General features: G+C 41.7%; 1 protein-coding gene across 2 annotated transcripts; it reads left to right on the top strand.

Moving 5' to 3' along the window:
- Positions 1-1,008: 1,008 nt before the first annotated feature.
- LOC137835264 (uncharacterized) lies at positions 1,009-4,782 on the top strand. 2 transcript variants are annotated; one of them, XM_068643690.2, is made up of 7 exons: positions 1,009-1,133; positions 1,716-2,083; positions 2,320-2,547; positions 2,683-3,037; positions 3,119-3,246; positions 3,392-3,527; positions 4,307-4,782. In XM_068643690.2, exons 2-7 carry the CDS (start codon positions 1,740-1,742, stop codon positions 4,544-4,546), a joined length of 1,431 nt encoding a protein of 476 aa, XP_068499791.1. In that variant the 5' UTR covers positions 1,009-1,133; positions 1,716-1,739; the 3' UTR covers positions 4,547-4,782. The 2 variants fall into 2 exon arrangements, with proteins under 2 accessions (XP_068499791.1, XP_068499792.1); XM_068643691.2 differs by lacking the exon at positions 1,009-1,133 and adding an exon at positions 1,318-1,430.
- The last annotated feature ends 17,397 nt before the right edge of the window (positions 4,783-22,179 follow it).

The following is a 22,179-nucleotide window of genomic DNA, read 5'->3' on the forward strand; positions in this document are numbered from 1 at the left end:
TAACCTAGGGCAAACATGAACTACGAAATTCACTCTCCTACCTCTATGCTCACTCAAGACCCTCTTCAAGCACCCTATATCAATGCAACTCTTTGTGTGAAGACTAAATAGATGTGGTGCTTGCTTCATTAGCTTCGAAGGCCCTTGTATAATGGTACATCACAATTATGATGCACCTACTCTCTCACCAACACACACTCCAGCATTCATTTCCATTCAAATTGGTCAAAGAGATTCCTGAATCAAAGTCAGGAATCTCGAGCGTAGTGGCTGGCCATTGTGGTGCGGTGCAACAGCTGCTTCCAAAAAGTTAAAGAGGTTAGTGTTGTGTAACGTGAAAAAGGGCACCATGATCATTCAACCAATCCTACGTGGTTTTCCATGCTTCCCACTCTCCTTTCTCCTCATATTTCAAATGACCCAAAAAACACTCTCATTTCCACTCACCCTCACCCTCTCCCTCTCACATAACCAAACGGGGTGACCACCCTATAATCCGTCTGCGTTACAGGGTCACCCCTGATCCAAACATAGGCTTAGAGCCCCTTAATAGAGCCACATTCCAACGCAACGAAAAAACGCATAATAGAATCTAGAAGAAACAAATTAGAAGCAGACCTTTCCATTCAAGTCAATCGGCGAGAACAATTTCAATTTTGAAATTTTAGTTTAAAATACAATATTTAAAAAAAAATCAAAACAGATTTTAGAAAAGATATGATTGTAAAATCATATCAATTTTTTATGTTTAAATTATTTAAAGAATCAGTTTCGAATAGTGAGAAATTAGTTCATCCTGCACAAAAAAATTAGAATTTTTGGCAAATAAATTGGAACTAGGTTATCTTGAAAAATAAAAATGGAAATAGTATATTAAAAAAAGTGGGAGTTTTTTAGATAATAAAATCCTATTAATTCAAGATAGCACGACTCTTTTTTTTTATCTTTTATTTTTTTATCTTTTATTTTTTTATCTTTTATTTTTTTTTAATTTTTTTATCGTCTATATTCGGTTTCAAAAAATATCGTAGTTCCTTGTCCTCTATATAAATATACATCCAAACACCCTGCACTTCTCAATTGCAACTTTTCTTCCCCAATTTGTAGATCTGCGATAGCACCTTTCACCTAAGGTATTTTCCTTCCATTGCTTCGATCTCCTTTTCCTGATTTTGCACATTCCTAGATCTGCATATTCCTCTTCTTCGATTCGCGTCTCGCTTTTTGCACGTGCCAATTAGGGTTTCAATTCGCCTTTGCCATTTCACGAGACCAGATCTAGATATATAGCATGCATTCGTATTGCGTAGCTAGCTGATGTTTTTTGTTTGTTTTTAGGTTATACGGGTGATGCATAATTCTCTGCAGCCGTGCAATTGATGCATTGTGGCTTTATTTATTTTTAATTCGAATGAAGTTTTGTTTACGTGGTACTGTTTGATGCATGTAGCTTTAACCAGTGCAAATTGGGTTGGTTGTTCTAGTATACTTTTCGGTAAACTGGTGATTTTAGTTAGCATAAATTGAAAAGGTGTTAATGTTTGGCTTGCTTGTGTAAATGTAAACTGTTTTAAATTTCTTATTTTCTTTTGATTTGGGCTTTGTTATTTGATGAATTGTCACTTTGATGCTGGGACATTCTTTAGAAGTACAATTTTTTTTTTGCCCCCTTTCTGGTAAATCCTCTCACAGATGCGTGTTGAATTTTGGTACAGGTTAAACTGGTGTAGTGTGGTAAGATGGGTGGTGGATTTAGGGTCCTTCACTTAGTTAGGCCATTTCTCTCGTTTCTTCCCGAGGTTCAAACTGCTGACAGGAAAGTGCCATTTAGAGAAAAGGTCATATATACTGTGATCTCTCTCTTCATTTTCCTGGTCTGTAGTCAGCTTCCTCTATATGGGATTCACTCAACAACAGGTGCGGATCCATTTTATTGGATGCGTGTTATTCTCGCGTCAAACCGTGGAACTGTCATGGAACTTGGAATCACTCCCATTGTGACTTCTGGGCTGGTGATGCAACTTCTGGCTGGGTCAAAGATCATTGAAGTGGACAACAACGTACGTGAGGATCGAGCACTATTGTAAGTCTCATTCTTTGTACTTACATTCATTTTGTTGATCATATGTTTTTTTTCTCCCTGTGTGATTTTATCTGATTTTGGCATTTGTAGCTGCGTGATGAATCCATTCACTTAACTGTTTCAAATACAATTTATGTAGTATTTGTTGTGTTATAATATTTCTCATCATGGCCACCACTTTAGTGTGGCATATTTTCTTATATACTGTATATTTAGTTCACTTCCTTTTCTTTCAGAAACGGAGCGCAGAAGCTTCTAGGTATTCTGATAGCTGTTGGTGAGGCTGTTGCCTATGTTCTTTCGGGGATGTATGGTAGTGTGGGGCAACTTGGAGTAGGAAATGCCATCCTCATCATCATCCAGCTCTGTTTTGCGGGTATAATTGTGATATGTCTAGATGAGCTTCTCCAAAAAGGATATGGTCTGGGGTCTGGAATTTCCCTATTCATAGCAACTAATATCTGGTAAAATTTAACTCTTCCCCAATGAGATATTTCCAAATTTTATTCTCCAGTGTTTTTGTTCTCTTCTAGCACCTCCTAACTGGATATTTAACCTTTTATCAAATAATTAAAAGAAATTTTCTCGTCATTTTTCAGCGAAAACATTATATGGAAGGCATTTAGCCCCACCACCATTAATAGTGGACGTGGAGCTGAATTTGAAGGTGCTGTCATTGCTCTGTTCCATTTGTTGATAACTAGATCAGACAAGGTCCGGGCTCTACGGGAGGCATTTTACAGGCAGAATCTTCCGAATGTGACAAATTTGCTTGCTACTGTCTTGATCTTCCTAATTGTAATATACTTCCAAGGTTTCCGTGTAGTCTTGCCAGTAAGGTCAAAGAATGCTCGTGGACAGCAGGGTTCATATCCAATCAAATTGTTTTATACCTCAAACATGCCCATCATTCTTCAGTCTGCTCTCGTTTCCAATCTCTACTTCATCTCCCAGGTAATTGTAGTTGTATGATATATTGGAGTTAATGTTCTTTGATTTACTGTTTTTTAACAATCTATTGTTCGACTTGTTCAGCTGCTCCATCGTAAGTACAGTGGAAACTTCTTTGTTGATCTATTGGGAAAGTGGAAGGAATCTGAATATGGAGGTGGTCAGTCAGCACCTGTTGGTGGTATTGCGTACTATATCACCGCACCATCCAGGTAAGAGAATTAGTAACAAATTCAAGTTAAGTGCTCTGTATGGTATATGTACTAATATAATATAAATTGTCAGTCAGTTATGTACTGCATATATCTCTGTTATTTGATAACCCTAACTAGTGTCTTTGCCCTATATATCTTGCAGCTTAGCTGATATGGCGGCCAATCCCTTCCATGCCCTATTCTATCTTGTGTTTATGCTTTCAGCCTGTGCCTTGTTCTCTAAAACATGGATCGAAGTCTCTGGTTCATCTGCTAAAGATGTTGCCAAGCAGCTGAAGGTATTGACAAGGATTCATTTTGTTTATAATTTCCCTATTGACTTGATATCTTTCTTAAGCAGCAAAATATTAGCCAGGCTTGGGTTTTAGCTACCTTTAGAAGCAATACTGTTTTGAAACAAATTTTGAACCCCTCAACCCAACTCTTTTTATGATCTTTTTTTTAAACTAGCATAAATTTTTAGTTTAACTTTAAATGAAAGGTTGGGGCCAATGAACAGGGAGATTCATGACTAGTTGCACATTGTGATTCTTGCTGGTTTTTGTATCCTGGAACTTTTAGGTGTTCATTATATTAAATCTCTTAACTGGTAAAAATAGTGGTTATGGAAATGCTCTGATCTCTTGGAATTACTCCCAAGTAAGGAAGCATATGCATTGATTTGAAGTTTAGAACAGGCACAATATAGGCTTGTGCTTTTACTGACTCGAGTTTTGTACCAGAATTTAGTCGGTTTCCTTTTTTGGTATGGAAACAAAGAAAAGGACCAGTGTGTTTTTTTCCATTATATGTGCAACCTGATCTCCCTTGTCACATCTTTCATGTGCTTAAAGCTTACAAATATTTGTTCAGGGTAGGGCCAGAGTCAACAACTTTTTTGCAACTTCCTATGGTTCTCAAGTTATAATAAACTCTTTTGAAAGGCGGGTCTGAATCCAATTTTGTTTGAAGAAAAAATGTTTACTCATGGAAATTCGTCTGTATTCAGATATCAGGCAAAGTATGTATTATGTTGGCAAAAGTTTGTGGTGTCATAATGTATTTTTTGAATTTGCAGGAACAACAAATGGTAATGCCTGGACACCGTGAGTCCAACTTGCAGAAAGAACTGAATCGATATATTCCCACTGCTGCAGCATTTGGAGGCATGTGTATCGGTGCCTTGACAGTGTTGGCAGATTTTATGGGCGCCATTGGTTCAGGAACTGGAATATTGCTTGCGGTAACGATCATCTATCAGTACTTTGAGACATTCGAGAAGGAGAGAGCTAGTGAGCTTGGGTTCTTTGGTTTCTGAGTTCTGCTAAGCTAATAATATTGGTGACTCCTCTAAGCTTTCACACACCCTTCTTTGAGGGTTCATTTATATACTTCTAGGACGGTTAACATGCAAGGGAGGACATAGACTAGTTTATTATTATTTTTTGCTTTATTTTCTTCTTTTCCCCCCTTTATTTCAACTGAGGAAGTATTAAGTAATACATCGTTGTTAACATTTTTGCGTTTCTATAAAATATACTATCATTGAATCTATATCAAAGTCTGACACCAAGGTTTAAAAATAACTGGATCTTAAATTTATCACCTAGTTTGTCATTTTAATCCACAAAACATGGGCCTTCCGTTGCAAAGAAAAGGGTAGTCTGTGAGGTTTATAGTGCGCTTAGGGATCATAATGAAACTAAGTGTCTCCTCTCCCATGGATTTAAAGCTCAAATTAAATGTCCATGATACAATCTAATGAAACTAAGTAATAAGTCCAGAAATTTTACAAACCTCTTTCACGTTCCAATTAAATATTCATAATTAGAGCAAACAAACATTTTGAAATCTCAAATTTTGGATGTATTTTCCTAGGGTGAATTTTAGAAAATATGCAATCTGAAATAATTTATAAGATTGTACAATTGAAAAATTAATATTTTTTTTGTTTATACTATCTTTGTTCTTGCCGGTTGACTCTTCTGTCGGTTGACTAGGTTGAATGCCTCCTCCTCAAACTACTTCTTCGGAAATTAGACCAATTGATATGAGTTGGATAGACACTTAACAAGAAACAACACTTAAAGGAGGCTTAAGGTCATCTCAATGGAGGATAATGCCATCCAAGAAAAAAGTCAAATTCATTGAACAATGAGTGCCATGTCCTTATCACAAATACTTGGCGGAATTAAAGGAAAGCAAGAAACAAAACAGCATGCTGAAAACAAAATTGGACTTCAAGGAAGCTTAAGGAATCATCAATGGAGACATAGATGTCCAAAATGATGATCCAAACTCATTAAGAGTGCTATCTCCTTGTAATCATCCATGGACAAGATTACTAAACACAAATGAATCAAGAACGCAAGGCACCGAACAGAATTGAAAAAAAAAGGTAAATCTACCGATTGAAATTATCAAGGAACAAAATGCGCCGATTAAAAAATGAAGAACGAAGCCTAGAAACAAACTATCGAATGAAATTGAAGAAACAAGGTGAAGGAAGATGACTTATGTGGTTGTAGCTCGGTTGGAAGATGGACATGCCACTTGGATGATGAAAGGTCCAAGATAAGTGCAGATTTGCCGCCACTTGAATGCTCCCAATGCATCACAAGATGAGACTTAGCTAAGAGATCAAAATCTCACACAATTCTCTCTCCAAATGAGTAGAGTTTCTCCAAATGAGTAGAGTTTCTCTATATCAATTATCCAATCTGAATTTTACAAGAGCCCACACCTCTATTTATAGTGTGAGGGTGTTGAAAAATAGGTGGAAAAATTCAAATGAAACGCATTTGAAATTCCCACAAAAAACAAGTCACATGGGAGGTGTGACCTTTTTCTACTATGACACCTCCTAAAAACTACACCTACACCTACTCTCCTAAGTCACATGAACAATGTGACTTTATTTTTACATATTCACACTTCTTTATTTAATATCCACATCTCCTACAACTATACAAGAGTAATTCAAATGATGCTCTTTTATTTAATGCTTGACCTTGTGATGGAAACCATCCAGCCACATACATCCACATAATGATGATGAAGAAGAAGCATTGGATTTGAGGACAAATCCTTTTTCAAGAGGGAGGGGATGATGGAAGAGGCCCAAGCTCATGATAGAAAAAGCCCAAGCCCAAGCCCAAATACAAGTTCAAGCTTCAACTCAAGCCCAACAAATAGAAGATATGGGCAAACTAAGCATCATTGGATGTCTTTCTTTTGTAATTACTTTTGAGTATTTTTAGTAGAACATAAAGGGAGGTGTAGATATAAATATAAGAGGTGCAAATGTATAAAGCTAAGTCACACCTTCCATGTGACACAAAAGGTGTATGTATAGATTTAGGAGGTGCCAAAAATAGAAACCAAGTCACACTTCCCTTGTGACTAGGAATTGGCTCCAAATTCAAATGCTTCTCATTTGAATTTCCCTCCACTTTTTTTGAATTTCCAGCCCTCTAAACATTATAAATAAGAGGGCTTGGCTCATGTATTTGCAAGATTAATGAGAGTAAAGTTATGCTGCCAGCATTGTGCCATACTTTGCTTTTCCCTAGTTTCTAGGATCTAATCTTCACCTTCATCACCTACCATAGGGCTGGTCGAACCTCCCTACTTCCATACACATCATGCACCTTCAAGATCACCATAGCTCCTAGGAGGATCTTGCACATTTACAACCATAGCTTCCGCACCATTCTTCACATGATTCCGAGAAGAGCTCCATGAATTTGCCATCACCTTGCCCCTCATGGTTTGGACTTGGGCTTGGGCCTTCTTGGGCTTGGGCTTTGGGCTTGGGCCTCATCTTTTGAAAAGACTAATAAGAAGAACTTTAAATGATTTGGCCCTTGTCTATTCTTCCTATTAACAACATTTTTTTTATTCTCATCATACTCCCCAAGTTGGAGAGAATTCGTCCACGAATTCAGTACTCCTGCATAACACAAAGTTAGTTTGCAATTAGATAAGAGAATACAAGAAGAAATAGGCAAACTTGACTTATCACTTTGAAACGTTGGGAGTTCAGAAAAAGATGTCCTATACATAGCCCATGTTGGAAAAGATTATTTAGAAATGATATTATTTGGAAAACTAGAAGGTATGAAAAAATCATCCTTAACATTCTTTATCCAATATGGTGTATAAGTAGGAACCTTGGGTAATGAAAAAGACAAAGAAGAAGGATACCTTATAGGCGTAGCGCGAGTCAACAAAAGTGATTTAGTTGAGAATGTATTAAGACTCGGTTTATCATGTACTTCATTTGTTTTTTCATTTTCTCTTTTAGTTTCTTTGGGATTGGTCCTATATGCAGGGCGATTTGGTAAAGAAACCCTGGGCATGAAGTTTATTTGGTGTTCAATCCCTCTTAGAGGTGGTAAGCCTTTAGGAGGATCTTGAAACACATCTTCACATTCCTTTACCAAATTGTCCAAACATGTGAGACTATCCTTAGCTGACTCACATTCAATAGTCCTAGGAATAGCTAAAAAAATAGGCTTTTGAGTAACTATTACCTTTTTAACTTGTGTGGACATGAGAAGGCTTCTCTTGGAACTTTTTTTATCATTTTCTTTCTCTCTCTTTTCTCTCATTTTAACTTGGTCCTCATGAACTTCCTTTGGAGAGAGAGACTTAAGAATGACTTTGTGCCCATGGAAGTTAAAAGAAATTTTGTTGGTAAAGCCATCATGAAATTTTTTTCTATCAAATTGTCATGGCCTACCTAAAAGAATATGTGTGGCTTCCATTGGGACAACATCACACAATACCTCATCTTTATATTTACAAATAGAAAATGTAATGAGGACTTTCTTGTTAACAATAATCTCACCGACTTCACTTAACCATTGCAATTTGTAGGGCTTTGCATGAGAGATGGTAGATAATCCAAGCTTGTCTACCACTCTTGTGCTTGCCACATTAGCACAACTCCCCCCATCCACAATCAAAGAGCATACCCTATCATTAATAAGACACCTTGAATGAAAGATATTTTCTCTTTGACTTTCATCAAAGGGTTTTAAAACTTGTCCAAGCATGCGTCTTATTACCAATAGGTCACCCTCATGTGGGCTTTCACTCTCATTCTCACTTGGGGACCTAGAAGGTGAGGAATGTCTAGAGTTTTCGGACTCATGCTCACTAACCACTACCCCATCATGCATATACATATTTCGTTTAGAAGGGCAATTAGAAACAATATGTCCATAGCTTAAGCATTTAAAACACTTCGTACTAGATGATTTAGTTGGTGATTTAGGCCTAGAAGTGGAAGTGGAAGGCTTAGAATCTCTAGGTTTGAAAGTAGAGTCCTCAGAAGGGATATTTGAAAAAGAGCTATTTTTATTTTTCCAAGAAGAGTGGTAGTAACTATCCTTAGAAGAATTTTTGAAAGCATTTTTCCTTGCAATTTGATTTTCAATTTTACTAGCAAGGTGAACTACATTTTGTAATGAAGAATATTCTTGTAGTTCTACCACGTCTTGAATGTCCCTTCGAAGGCCACTAACAAACCTAGCTATTTTAGCTTCCTCACTCTCATCCATATGAACTCTAATTAAAAGCGTGTCTAGTTGTTTAAAGTAATCATCCACACTTAGCGTGCCTTGATGAAACCTTTGGAGTTTCAACAATAGGTCTTTCCTAAAGTGTGGAGGCACAAATCTAGCGCGTAGACAAGCTTTGAAATCATCCCAAGAGAACACGGGCGGTCTCTTGTGTAGGTCAATGTCCAATAGAGTTTGATGCCACCATTGCATGGCATAGTCTAAGAATTCTAAGGATGCTAATCTAACCCTATGATCATCTATAACCCCATTTACATCAAATATTTGCTCAACCTTGGCCTCCCACCCTAAGTACACATTAGGATCACTCTCACCACTAAAGCTAGGGAGTTTTACATTAGGTGAATAAGGGACAGCCACATGTTGGCGCCTCTCTTCATGGTGATGGTGCCTTTGCCGTGCATTGTCTTCATGATATCCATGAGAAGAGTGAGAAGTCCTTGAAGAATGCCGATGATGATGATGATGTCTTCTCTCCCGGTTTTGATTGAATTCTTCACGGGTTATTTCCAAGCTTTGGAGCCTTGCCTCCATTTGTCTTATCACATCAAGATATTGTGCATTTGATTGTCTAGCATTCTTTAAATCTTCAAAGAGAGTTGCCTTTTGAGGTGAGCAACGTTTGGAGGATTCTCCACTAGAAAAATTATCCATGATAATAAAAGGCACAAAAACAGAAACAAACAATTAAGGAAACTTGTTAGCAAAATAAAGCAAAATGTAGCTTGCTGGAAAAGGCCGAAAGAATGTACTCAAACCATTCCAAGAAAAGTGTTCTTTCCTTAACCAAGCCTCTCTTGTGGATTGGATGAGCTTCAAATGAAAAATGTCGAAGCAAACCACACTCACTTAAGAACAAGTCACCACAAAACTTAGAGGAAACAAGAAGACAATCAAGAAAAGTAAGGAACACAAAGAAAGGATAGCACACAAAGGAGTCCTAAAGAATAGTACTAGAATAGATGAAGAAAACAAAAAACAATGCTACTGGAATTTCTTTTTTGTTAAACCTGTTCGTGACTTAAAATATTTAACTGGAACTGGAGAAAACGAATTGGAATGTGAAATTTGAACCACTGGAACTTCAAGATGTTATCTAAAAATTGGCACTGGAATCACTCAAAAACAGTACTCCAATTAATTGTAATAAATTTTGCAAAATCACTGCCAGATTACCGTTTTTTTTTCCGGCAGAATTACACACTGTTCGTATTTCATTTATCATTTTTTTTGTATTTTGAATTTTGATGTACTTCTTTTTTTCACTCTTTTGTAACACTTCAAATTACTTAAATCCAGAATTTCAGAATTTTCCAGTAAGCACAGAAATTTTAATAAACCAAACAGTCAGCACATTTTTAAGAAAAACAGAGGAACCTATACTGGAATGAAAAAACAGAATTAAAGAAACTACAAAGACATAATAGAAATGATGTATAAGAACTTGTATAGATCTAATACACAAGCATGAACTCAATACTAAAAAGAAAATGCACCAAAGGATCAAGAAAAAACAGAAACCAAAATTTGTACTCAAATAAAAGCAATCAACCAAAGATAGCAATAAAAGGACTACAAGGAATTGATGACATTATAGGAAAAAACATGACTAGACAAAACAAGTATGGATTCAAAAATTAAAAAGACTCAAGCACAATGTATTAACAACAATTAAAACAGCAAGAAATACTCAAAAACCACAAAAACAGAATCACTAATCACAAAAAACAGAATCAAAGTGTCCAGCAACTCAATTTTTTTTTGCACACAACCATAGCTCTAGATACCACATGATATGAGCTGGATAGACACTTAACAAGAAATAACACTTTAAGGAGGCTTAAGGTCATCTCAATGAAGGATAATGCCATCCAAGAAAAAAGCCAAACTCATTGAACAATGAGTGCCATGTCCTTATCACAAATACTTGGCGGAATTGAAGGAAAGCAAGAAACAAAATAGCAAGCTGAAAACAAAATTGGACTTCAAGGAAGCTTAAGGAATCATGAATGGATACATAGACGTCCAAAATGATGATCCAAACTCATTAAGAGTGCTATCTCCTTGTAAACATCCATGGAACAAGATTACTAAACACAATTGAATCAAGAATGCAAGGCACCGAACAGAATTGAAAAAAAAGGTAAATCTACCGATTGAAATTATCAAGGAACAAAATGCACCGATTAAAAAATGAAGAACGAAGCCTAGAAACAAACTACCGAATTAAATTGAAGAAACAAGGTGAAGGAAGATGACTTATGTGGTTGTAGCTCGGTTGAAAGATGGACAAGCCACTTGGATGATGAAAGGTCAAAGATAAGTGCAGATTTGCCGCCACTTGAATGCTCCCAATGCATCACAAGATGAGACTTAGCTAAGAGATCAAAATCTCACACAATTCTCTCTCCAAATGAGTAGAGTTTCTCTATATCAATTATCCAATCTGAATTTTACAAGAGCCCACACCTCTATTTATAGTATGAGGGTGCTAAAATATAGGTGGGAAAATTCAAATGAAACTCATTTGAAATTCCACAAAAAGCAAGTCACATGGGAGGTGTGACCTTTTTCTACTATGACACCTCCTAAAAACTACACCTACACCTACTCTCCTAAGTCACATGGACAATGTGACTTTATTTTTACATATTCACACTCCTTTATTTAATATCCACACCTCCTACAACTATACAAGAGTAATTCAAATGATGCTCTTTTATTTAATGCCTGACCTTGCCCCTCATGGTTTGGACTTGGGCTTGGGCTTGGGCTTTGGGCTTGGGCCTCATCTTTTGAAAAGACTAATAAGAAGAACTTTAAATTATTTGGCCCTTGTCCATTCTTCCTATTAACAACATCTTTTTGATTCTCATCACCAACGTTTCCTTCTTGGTGCTAGAATAAGGTTTCGTTGGGACAGAGGGCGCCCTACCTTTACCTGGAGACTTACTCTGCTTTTATCACCGCCCATGCAACATGCAACAACTCTCCCTGGAGATAAGCAAATCTCAACTGAAAATAATCATATTAAACTTTTATCTCTAACAGAAAATCACCTGCCACGGGCACCAATGATCTTCAGGTGCTATCCTCAGGCCCACTTTCTGTTACCAATGCATCTCCCTATTTACTTAGGGTTAATAGTAACTAGCGACGTGCAACAAACATGCAACAGAAAGAATATTGCCACGTAATAATAACAAGTATACACAATAATAATAGATATACACAATAATAACAAATATTATATCCACCACCTCAAATATACCTATAAGCACGCATATATCAATTTATTTCACGTAACGACCCTCCCGTGCGCTTTGGGCCCATCCTTGAAAAAGGCCTTTTACGCAAGTTTCACCCAGTCCTAACAACCGAGTTGTCCCCCACTCTACCCAAGAGTCGAGCTGTCACAAAATTGCTACCGAGAACCGAGTTATGACCAACACACAAGCCCCCCAAGCTGGAGCTGAGCTTTGGCTAAGCAAAGACTCTCCTGAGTGGCAATTGATGTGATTGTTTCTCAGGGGGTAGGTGAGGTGCGACACACGAAGCGTCTTTGAAGTGACGTTTTACTGTATGCGACCCCACACGTACACGTGTCCTGACATTACTGATAGCAGAAACTCCATCGTTTCAAATTCTCTTTTCCTTTTAAACTTCATTAAGAACGTTCAGTTCTCTAAACCTTCGAAAACTTACACTCTTCTTACTCATTACTCAAAGTTCTTCACACATTTCTTAAAGCTTCTTTTCTTCAAATCACAAAAGGTATTCCTTTTTCTCAACCCTGATTATTCATCTTTACAATTACATGCTCTGCCTGGGATCGTTTTCTTCTTTTATCTGTTCATGTACATGCTTGATGTTGATCACTCATAGGTTGTCGTATGAATTCCGAAATGCATGTTAGGTTTTGTTCTTCTATTGTATGAATTTCTAAATTTATGCTTGCTTTGCTTGTTTCTCTGTTGTGTTGGGTTTGAGTTATTTTTCACTTTTTGCGTGTGATTGTGTTTAGATGCAACTAGCCATGGATTATAAATCCTTGTACCCTTGGGCACCGCCGAACTTCCTAACCAAAACCTCTTCCTATACCTCCCACGAGAAAATAGTAACCCTTAGAAAGAGTAAATGCCACTTCGATAAGGAAGACGATTGGATTTTCTTAGACCCTTGTGAGGTAGGCGACTTGTGTGTTGTGCTGAATCCATATCCCCTAACAGACCCTTTTGCTACTTCTACGCCACTGTTTCTAAAAGTGTCATTCTTCATCTCCCCTTATTTGTTTTTTGAAAAAGAGCTTTTAACTGAACTCAACGTGGCCCCTGCTCAGCTACATCCCAATAACTGGGCATTCGTCTGAGCCTTCTCCATTCTTTGTGATCAACTCGACATCCCACCTTCTGTTGACGTGTTCCTTTACCTCTTCGAGGTGAAGAAACTAGGTCGTCAACTATGGGTCTCTATAAATAGCATTTTTGGAAGGGGAATTCTTACCTTTTTCCAATCATCTTATAAAAACTTCAACCGCCATTTCCTCAAGGTCCAACCCAATAAAGAAGCATCCCGACCTTCTAGATGAGTTTCCCCTGTATTGGACTCCAAAACCTAACTTCAAAGTTGCTCGGCGCTTAGACAACTTAGCTCTTGCTGACCAAGAGGTTGGCAAATTTTTTTCAAGCCTCCCAGTTGCCTTCGATACCGCTTACCTCCTGACCAACGAGTTTGATCTAGATTCTTTAAAGAGTTATACTGGTACACTTTTTTCCTCTAACATTAGAGAGTAAGATTTTTACTTATGAAATGTAAGCGATTCTTCTTGTGTCTTCTTTGCAGATATAATGTTGGCACGTTTCAACAAGGAGGACCTGTTGAAACTTGCCACGATGGCGAAGGTGGCGTCGTCTTCACCAGGAAAAGAGGGAGAAATCGTGCCATCTCTTTCTCGAGGCCAAATGACTTCGAACACTGCTCCTCCTCCACAACCCTCCAACGTCCTTCTAGCCACACCGTGCTATCTTGGAAGGGGTGCAGAGAGCTCAAGGAGGAAGGGCTTATGGAATCCTGACGTCGACATCACGTCCTACCTGGAGGACTCCTTGCTGCGTTCTGAGGATGAGGAAAGGATGGTGGTTCACGCGGGTCACCATCTGTTGCAAGAGGCTATGAAGCAGTTTGGGAAAGCCTTGGCCACAAGCTGCTTAGCCGCAAAGAAACTGCGGAGTCAAGAAACCGCTAAACGGGGGAAATAAGATGCCCAACAGAAGATGGTGAGCTTGCAACAAGAAGTTCAAAGCCTTCGCGCCCTCCACCAGCAAACTGAGTAACTCTTAGCGGCCAAGACCGAAGAAGCAGCCGAACAAGCAACTCGTCTAGCAAAGCAGAACGATCAATTGTTCAACTTGCAACAAAAGCTTGTCCAGAAGGACAAGTTCTTTGCCGACGAGGTCGAGGTCTATAAAGGTGAAGCTGCCCAAACCCTCTTGGTGGGATTCGAGGTTGTCGTCGAGCAAGCCCCCATCCTCCATCCGAGCTTGGACTTCTCTCAATTGGGACTAAGCAAAAGGGTCGTAGACGTAGAAAATTAAACATGGTGTAACTATGCACTTATTGGCACTTTTGTACTTTATTTTATTATTAACCTGCCTTACTTTACCGCAATCACTTGTCGTATAATAATGCCCCTATATCTTTTCACATGCATGCCATGATTAACCTCGACTAGTTCAAGTAACTTATGATAATACGTACACGTCTAAGTATATCAATCAACCAACTCCTCTTTGGTGCTAACTCTTCCCACTATGGGATAATAAATATAATCAAAGTTTAACGAAACTAACCTTTTTGTTGGACCATTCACCATAGCCCCTACAGTCTAGCACTCAAAGTGGTGTGTTTAGAGGTATCTTACCTCAAATCCAACAGGTATCGCCGTGCATGGTGCGTGCTCGGACGACTGAACTATGCAACTGAAAAATCATTCTCGCAGAGCGCTTGTACTCAAGTGACTGGCAACACCTGAGTTGTCCTACACTAACCAGATGATTTACCTGCACAACTGGTTCATCCTAGAACACGTCTATACTCGCGTGTTTCTCACACACAGAGCTAGCTCAACTCACCATGTGCCAACTGGATGGCCTATCTATGCAACTTTACTTACCCCACAAAGCGCCTAGACTCGGATGATTATTTTCACACCGAGCTAGCTCGACTTACCCTGTATTGGGTGAAGTGATTTATTAGTGCAAATTTACTCATACCACAAAGAGCCTAGCCTCGAGTGATCACTTTCGCACCAAGTTAGCTTGACTTATTTTGTGGTGGTCCGGATGAGGCATCTATGCAACTTTACCCGCAGTGCGACTTCACGAGAAAGGTCGATTTATCTGCCAATGGTAATTAATCGCTCACACAACCTTTTCTCAGAGCGTCACCCTTTAGCATCGTATTGTTCAACACCAACTATCAGATGAATCAACTGAAATAAAACTTGAGGCTAGCAGCGTTCCATGTTCGAGTAATAAGTCCTCCCTCCAAGGTTTATGACCTGTACGCACAGTTTATGAGAACTTAAACCACGCGAAACGGTCCTGTCCATTTTGGAGATAACTTATTCTCCAACTGGTAAGGATGAGCTTTCTGCATCACCAAGTCGGCCACCTGGAACTGCCTAGGTCTGACTTGATTTTTGTTTCAACTTGACCCTTCTTTTTAGCACCTTAGACTTAAAATGTGCTTGCCCCTGAACCTCATCTAATAAGTCCAAATTCACCTTCCTACCCTCATTAGACTCTCCAACAACGAAATTTTGAAAACAAGGAGAGTTCTCCTGGATTTCTACAGGAATCATGGTGTTTGTCCCATACACCAAGCTGAACGGTGTTTCTTTGGTGGTGGATTGGGGCGTGGTGTGGTAAGCCCACAGGACTCAGGGAAACTCCTCCCCCCATGTTCCCTTGGCTTTCTCTAACCTTCTCTTCAAGCCTCTGAGGAAAACCCTGTTGGCTGATTCAACTTGGCCATTTGTCTAGGGGTGCTCGACAAAGGCAAATACCTGCCTTATTTCGAGCTCCGAACATAACTCGCCTAACTGCTGACTGGTGAATTGTGTTCCATTATCTGACACCATATGTCTGGGAACCCCAAAGCGACATACTATGTGCTTCCATACATAATGTTGCACCTTGAGGGCAGTGATCTCCGCAACAGGCTCGACTTCAGCCCACTTGGTGAAGTATTCGATGGCTACCACAAGGTACTTCATTTAGCGTATTTCCAAAGGGAAATGACCCAAAATGTCTATTCCCCGAGTATGGAATGGGCATGGACTACAGATCGACAACTCCTCTGCAGGTGCCTGATGCCAATCAATGTGTTTCTAGCACTGCTCATACCGCTGAGCGTACCTCCCACAGTCTTCTTTCATTTTCGGCCAATAGTATCCAGCTTGGATGACTTTCAACGCGAGTGCTCGGCCTCTAATATGATTTTCGCTGAAGCCTTCGTGCACCTCGGTCATTACATGGACACACTAGTCCCCATTGATGCAAAGAAGGGCAGGGTAAGCATATCCATGACGAAACAACTTGCCATCAATCAGTGTGTACTTTCCCGAATTTCTCTTTATCGCTTTCACCTCTGCGGGCTCGTTGGGAAGCAATCCATCGGCTAAATAGCGTTGGTAAGAAATGATCTAGGTATCCGCTGGGCTACCTTGGGAGATAACCATTACTTCCTCCTCCAACACCTCGCATGCCACTACTCGGGGAACTTTCAGTGTTTCATGAGTCAATGACTGGGGACTGCTTCCTCTCTGGGTGTTTACCCCCAAGACCTCCTTAGCTGGGTTCTCTTCCGCCGTTCTAGGGGCCTTCAAGGTTTCCAGGATCACCGACCTTTGTCGGTTTCCCTTTCTCGAATTGGCTAGTTTGCCAAGAGGCAGTTCGCCAAGAGTTCGACCCGAGAATTTTGTTCTCTTGGCACATGAACAAGTCAAACTCAGTGAAAGCTTCTTTTAGCAACATGACGTACTTGAGATATGCAACCAATTGCGGGTCCTTGGCCTGATATCTGCATGTTACCTGTTCGGTAACAAGTAATGAGTTGCTCTTTACCAGCAGATTTTAAGCTTCCAACTCCTGGGATAGCAACATCCCTGCTATCAATGCTTCATACTCGGCTTGATTGTTGCTAGCCTTAAATGCGAACTTCAAAGACTGTTCATCTACCGACAATATCCACTGAAAATCCCTGAGATCTGGGTGAGGGCACCCAGACATCAATTCGACAATGAAATCAGCATATACCTGTCCTTTAATCGACCCTCTGGGTTCACAGTGGATGTCAAACTCAGACAACTCTACTGACCACCTCACCATGCGCCCTGCTCTGTTAGGCTTCTGTAAAACCTTATGGTTGGGCAGGTCAGTCATCACTATCACAGTGAAGCTGTGAAATTAGTGTCGTAATCTCCTAGCTGTGAATACTACCGCCAGCGCAACTTTCTCTATCGCTTGGTAACGTTCCTCGGACCCCTGTAGCACCTTGCTGATGAAGTTAATTGGCTTCTAAACCTAGTCTTGCACTATTATTGAGCTAATTGCCTGATCTGTGATAGAAAAATACAGGCGGAGAGAAACACTCGCCATCAGCTTACCGTGAATGGGAGGGCTGACTAAATACTCCTTCAACTGGACGAAAGCTTCCTCACACTTAGAAGTCCACACAAAGCGATTGTTCTTCTTTAGGCAATGGAAATACGGATAACCCTTGTCTCCACTGGCTGATGGGAAATGGGAGAGAGTTGCCATCCGTCCAGTTAGTTGTTGGACTTCTTTGATAGTGGCAGGGCTCCTCATTTCAATGATGGCGGAACACTTGTCAGGGTTAGCTTCTATGCCTCTCTCGGTTAATAGAAATCCAAGGAACTTCCATGCCTCCACCCCAAACACACATTTTTCGGGGTTTAACTTTAGGTTATACCTAGCTATGTCGCTAACAACTCCTTAAGATCTGTCACATGCTGCTCTTTCTCCTTGGAGGTAACGAACATGTCGTCCACGTACGCCTGCACATTTAGCCAGAGCAAGGGGGTGAGAATCTTGTCCATCAATCGCTGGTAAGTAGCGCCAACGTTTTTTAGGCCAAAGGACATGACCTTGTAACAATAGCTATCGAGTTCTGTCATGAAAGCAGTCTTGTTCTCATCATTGGGGTGCATCCGAATCTGATTGTACCCGTTTGCAGTCCGACGCTCAAGTCAGTACTGGGGCTAGGAAACACCAAAATACTTAGTCGTAAAAGCTTTGTGAAATCTGTGCGTGTATTCGCGTAAATGTTGCGTACCTTGTTAGGTTTATTACTTCCCTTTATATAGTCTAGGGTTTCCGCTATCTGCAATTAGGTTCACTGAGGGTTTGCCTTAGCGTCGCTATCACCCACTCTTAAGGCGATCTAGCGCGTAAGGCTCCTTTACTGGATTGCAACCTCTGACGGGATGACCACTTGGGTACCAACTTGTGCACCTAATCTCTAGGGCCATCCGTCATGGGAGTGCCCTAGCTATTCACATGACATGCATGTAGCTCTCCCAGTGGCTCTTTACTTGTGCTACGCTTGAATGCGTCGTTCACACCACACGCATGGACCCCTCGTGATTTAGACTTCTCTCTACTGATAACTGGTGTATGGTCTGGGATCCACCTCTCGTGGCCCAACTCTGCTGTTTGAATCACCGATGTCCGATGTCACTTCGCCCTCACTCTGTGGCCAGGACACATCAGCACATCCTGGTGATCCACGTCTGACCACTCTTCAGCACCTTGGTTCACGTGTCTCGCGAGACACTGGGCCACGCCACTCGTGGGACCCAACTTAAGTGACCCACCATTACTAGCGGTCAACTACGTCTGAGGACTGGTCGGTACATAAGTCCCCCAGTCTCGAGCTGTTAACTTGTTCAACGAAGAGACTAAGTCTTCGCCTCTGGCGACCTATGTGGCCCTATGTGACGGGACGTGAACAGTGCACCGAAGTGACACTTCTCTGTGCCTTTTTTAATATGCGCACACGTGTCTTGATCAACGACCATGACTTAACATCGCTTGCGCTTCTTTGTTTACGTCAAGCATTAAAAAACGCGCGCTTCGATCACTGTTCCATCACTTTCTGAAACTCCTTTGCACATTTCATCTTCTTCTTCGAACGCTCTCACTCTTCTTTCTCCAAAAACCAGAACTTTCAGCCCCCTTCGATCAAAAGGTATGACCTTTATGCATTATCGCCCTTGTCTTTCAATTCCGCTGCTTGGTAACTGCCTGGGACTGTTTAAATTTCTGTATTTTAAGTTTTCTCTGTTCCTCTGTTTTCTAGGTTTCTTCGAGTCCTCTGTCTTTCTGGTTTTACCGAGTTACACCATCGCCTTCTTTTGAACCCTCATTTTCTTCCTTTCTTTTCTTGCTTTTTTAGCTCTCTTCGAGATGGCTTGAACAAAAACCACCTCCAATCCTCCTCCCAGCGTAGATTACAAAGCCCTCTACCCTTGGGCTTCCACTGAACTCCTCACCAAGACCTCCACTCTCAACTCCAACGAGAACATGAGGAAGCACCGGGACGAAAAACCCTTCTATAAAGGAAGAGTGTTTAGGAGGGAGAGTGATTCTTAAGTCTCGGTTCGTCCTTGCGCGAAGGGCGAACCCGTGTGCGCTGATGACCAGGCCAACGAAGGAGAGCTCTTCTTCTTCCTTTACTCCACTATTTTTAAACGGATCAAACCTCATCTCCCACTCACTGGCTTCGAGAGGGCGTTGCTGACGGAGATCAACGTGGCCCCCGCCCAGCTGCATCCCAAAATCTTGGCCTTCATGAGAGTGTTCACTATATTATGCAACCACTTTGGGCACCCCGCTTCCGTCGACATCTTCCTTCATTTCTTTGAAGCTAAGAGCCCGGGAAGAACCTCTGGGTGAGCTTTAGTGGCGTGGCAGGGAGAGTCCTCCTCACGCTCTTCCAGCAATCCTATAAGGGCTTCAAAGGGAAGTTCTTTAGGGTGTGTTGCACCGAACACGACCCCTCCCTACTGGATGGGTTCCCCCTGTACTAGGTGGGGGAGTTGAAGCTCAAAAAGCCCAAGACCCTTGAGGAACTGGCCCCTCCCGATCGCGAAGTGTGCCAAGTTCTTGCTAGTCTAGGGGCAGTGTTCAACATGGCCCAACTGATCAAGCACAAATTCAGCTCCTCGAGCCTCAAGGGCTACATCGGTTTGTCTCTACTTCCTTCTTCACTTCACTATGCATACCTATCTTCACCCTATTATACTTGTATATTATGCTTCTTCATGCTGACCTCTTGTAATACATTACTGTCTTCTCATATCTTCTTATCTTGGTGTAGGTATGGTACAAAACGAGGAGAAGAGGGCGAGGCTCGCTGATGCGCTTGCCCGCCGTCAAGGGGCAATGAGTGGCGCTGGTGCTTCAGCCCCTTCTGCTCCTATTGCTGCGGTCCCCCTCACCGCTGTCCAGGCCTCACTTGCCCCAACCCCCCTTGAGAAGAAAAAAAGGGTCGTGGAGATTGACTCTGGGACGAGGACTCTAGGGAGGGCGTCGTCTTCAAAAGGCGTAGGGTGGTCGCAACGACGATCTCTCACTTTGCCACCAACAATCGTCTCGCCACCTTCAGGGATCAACCTCCTAGTGCCTCCTCCCCCGTGAACTCCTCGTGCTCGAGGGTGGTGGGGAGAGCGCCCCTGGGAATGACCAAACTCCTCCCGCCCCCGAGCTACCCACTGTCGTTCAGCACGCCCTCAAAAGCTTCCAAGAAAAAGGGGCAACGACGGACTTGGACGAGGATGTGATAAGGGAGCACATGGGTCGTGGTCTAGGTGAGTTCCTTGTCCATTCCAACGCCCTCGCGAGCAAGGCTGAGGCGAGGATAAAAGAGCAACTGGCTCTGGCGGAGGCAAAGGCGAAGGAAGATCTGGCCTTGGCGGAGGAGAGGAAAAAGGATGAGCTGGCCCAACTGGCTCGGGCCTTTGTCACTCGTGCAACTGCTATGACGCAAGAACTAAGCAGTCTCCGCCAATCTGAGAAGGACGCCAAGAAGCGGCTTTTCGACAAGGGTCAGGAGTACACCGAGCTAGAGTCGAAAGTCTTGCCTTTGCGCACCAGGGTGGTAGAGTTTGAAGAGGAGGCAAAAGAAACCAAGGCCAAGATGGCCAAGCTTGAAGAGAGGGCCACCAACCAAGAGGTGCAGCTTGGCTGGGTGGAGGGTGAACTTGCCCAACAAGCTGAATCCTTCAAGAAAACTGAGACATAACTCATCGAAGATGCTGCCGACGCCTACGCGACAGGGTTCGAGGATACCCTTGCTTAGGTTGCCTGCGTGCATCCTGAGATGGACACCTCACCCTTCGCGACGTCGAACTGAGTCGTAGATGGGCAGGTTGTGCCTAGGGCCCCTCCTTCTTAACTTGTACTTGGCCCCTTGATGAACAATTTCTTTATATTTATGAATGCTTTGTTTGACTTTAACTGCTTTCTCGAACTTGGCCTGTTAACGACTACGTCTTTATCAAACTTTAATTTGCCTCTTCGTCTTGATCGCTAACTATCGTGCCTTGCACTAACTATCCGCCAACAACGCTTCTGACGATCATTCATACTCTAGGTAGCACACCTATCCACCCCCGCCCTGCCTTACTTAGGCAGTTGGGGCGCGCATACTAACCTGCAACTGAACTCACCCCCGCAAACAAAGGAGAGGGAACTTCTGATAGTCATTCTCCGAACCTGTTTCATAGGGCAAGGGAGAGGGAGACCCTCCATCTGACTTTGCTCCTATCTCTCTAAGTAAGGAGCTGTTTACTGATGCTGCTAGCGAGCCGTGACGTCCTCACCTTGGCGTTCTTGCTCAAGAGGGAGGCGCACTCCGCGCTATCCCGCTTTGAGTTTCCTCATCCAAGGAGAGATCCGTGTCTGTCCCCTATCTGTCCACCATGGGTTTCGGGAGAACTCACCTTCTGGACCACACTGTCTCCACTACGGCACTCTCACTAGAGAAAGAGGGGGGGGTCGTTCTCTGCGAACCATCCTGCCCAGTCTCGAGACTTCTAGCCCGAGGAGAAACTCATAGCTGACCTCGTCCTTGCTGTATAAAGTCAAGGGAGGATTTAACTGGCGAACCTTACTTCTTTCCCCTGGTGTTCTCACTCAACGGGAAAGGGAGGTGTTCTCTGTGAACCATCCTGCCCACCCTCGAGACCTCTAACCCATGGGGAAGGTTCTTGACTGACCTCGCCCTTGCTTAAAGTAAAGGGAGGATTTAACTGTGAACTACGCTGTTCGGCCTTGGC

Source organism: Phaseolus vulgaris, chromosome 5, assembly GCF_051622355.1.
Source record: "Phaseolus vulgaris cultivar YP4 chromosome 5, ASM5162235v1, whole genome shotgun sequence".
Classification (NCBI taxonomy): Eukaryota; Viridiplantae; Streptophyta; class Magnoliopsida; order Fabales; family Fabaceae; genus Phaseolus; species Phaseolus vulgaris.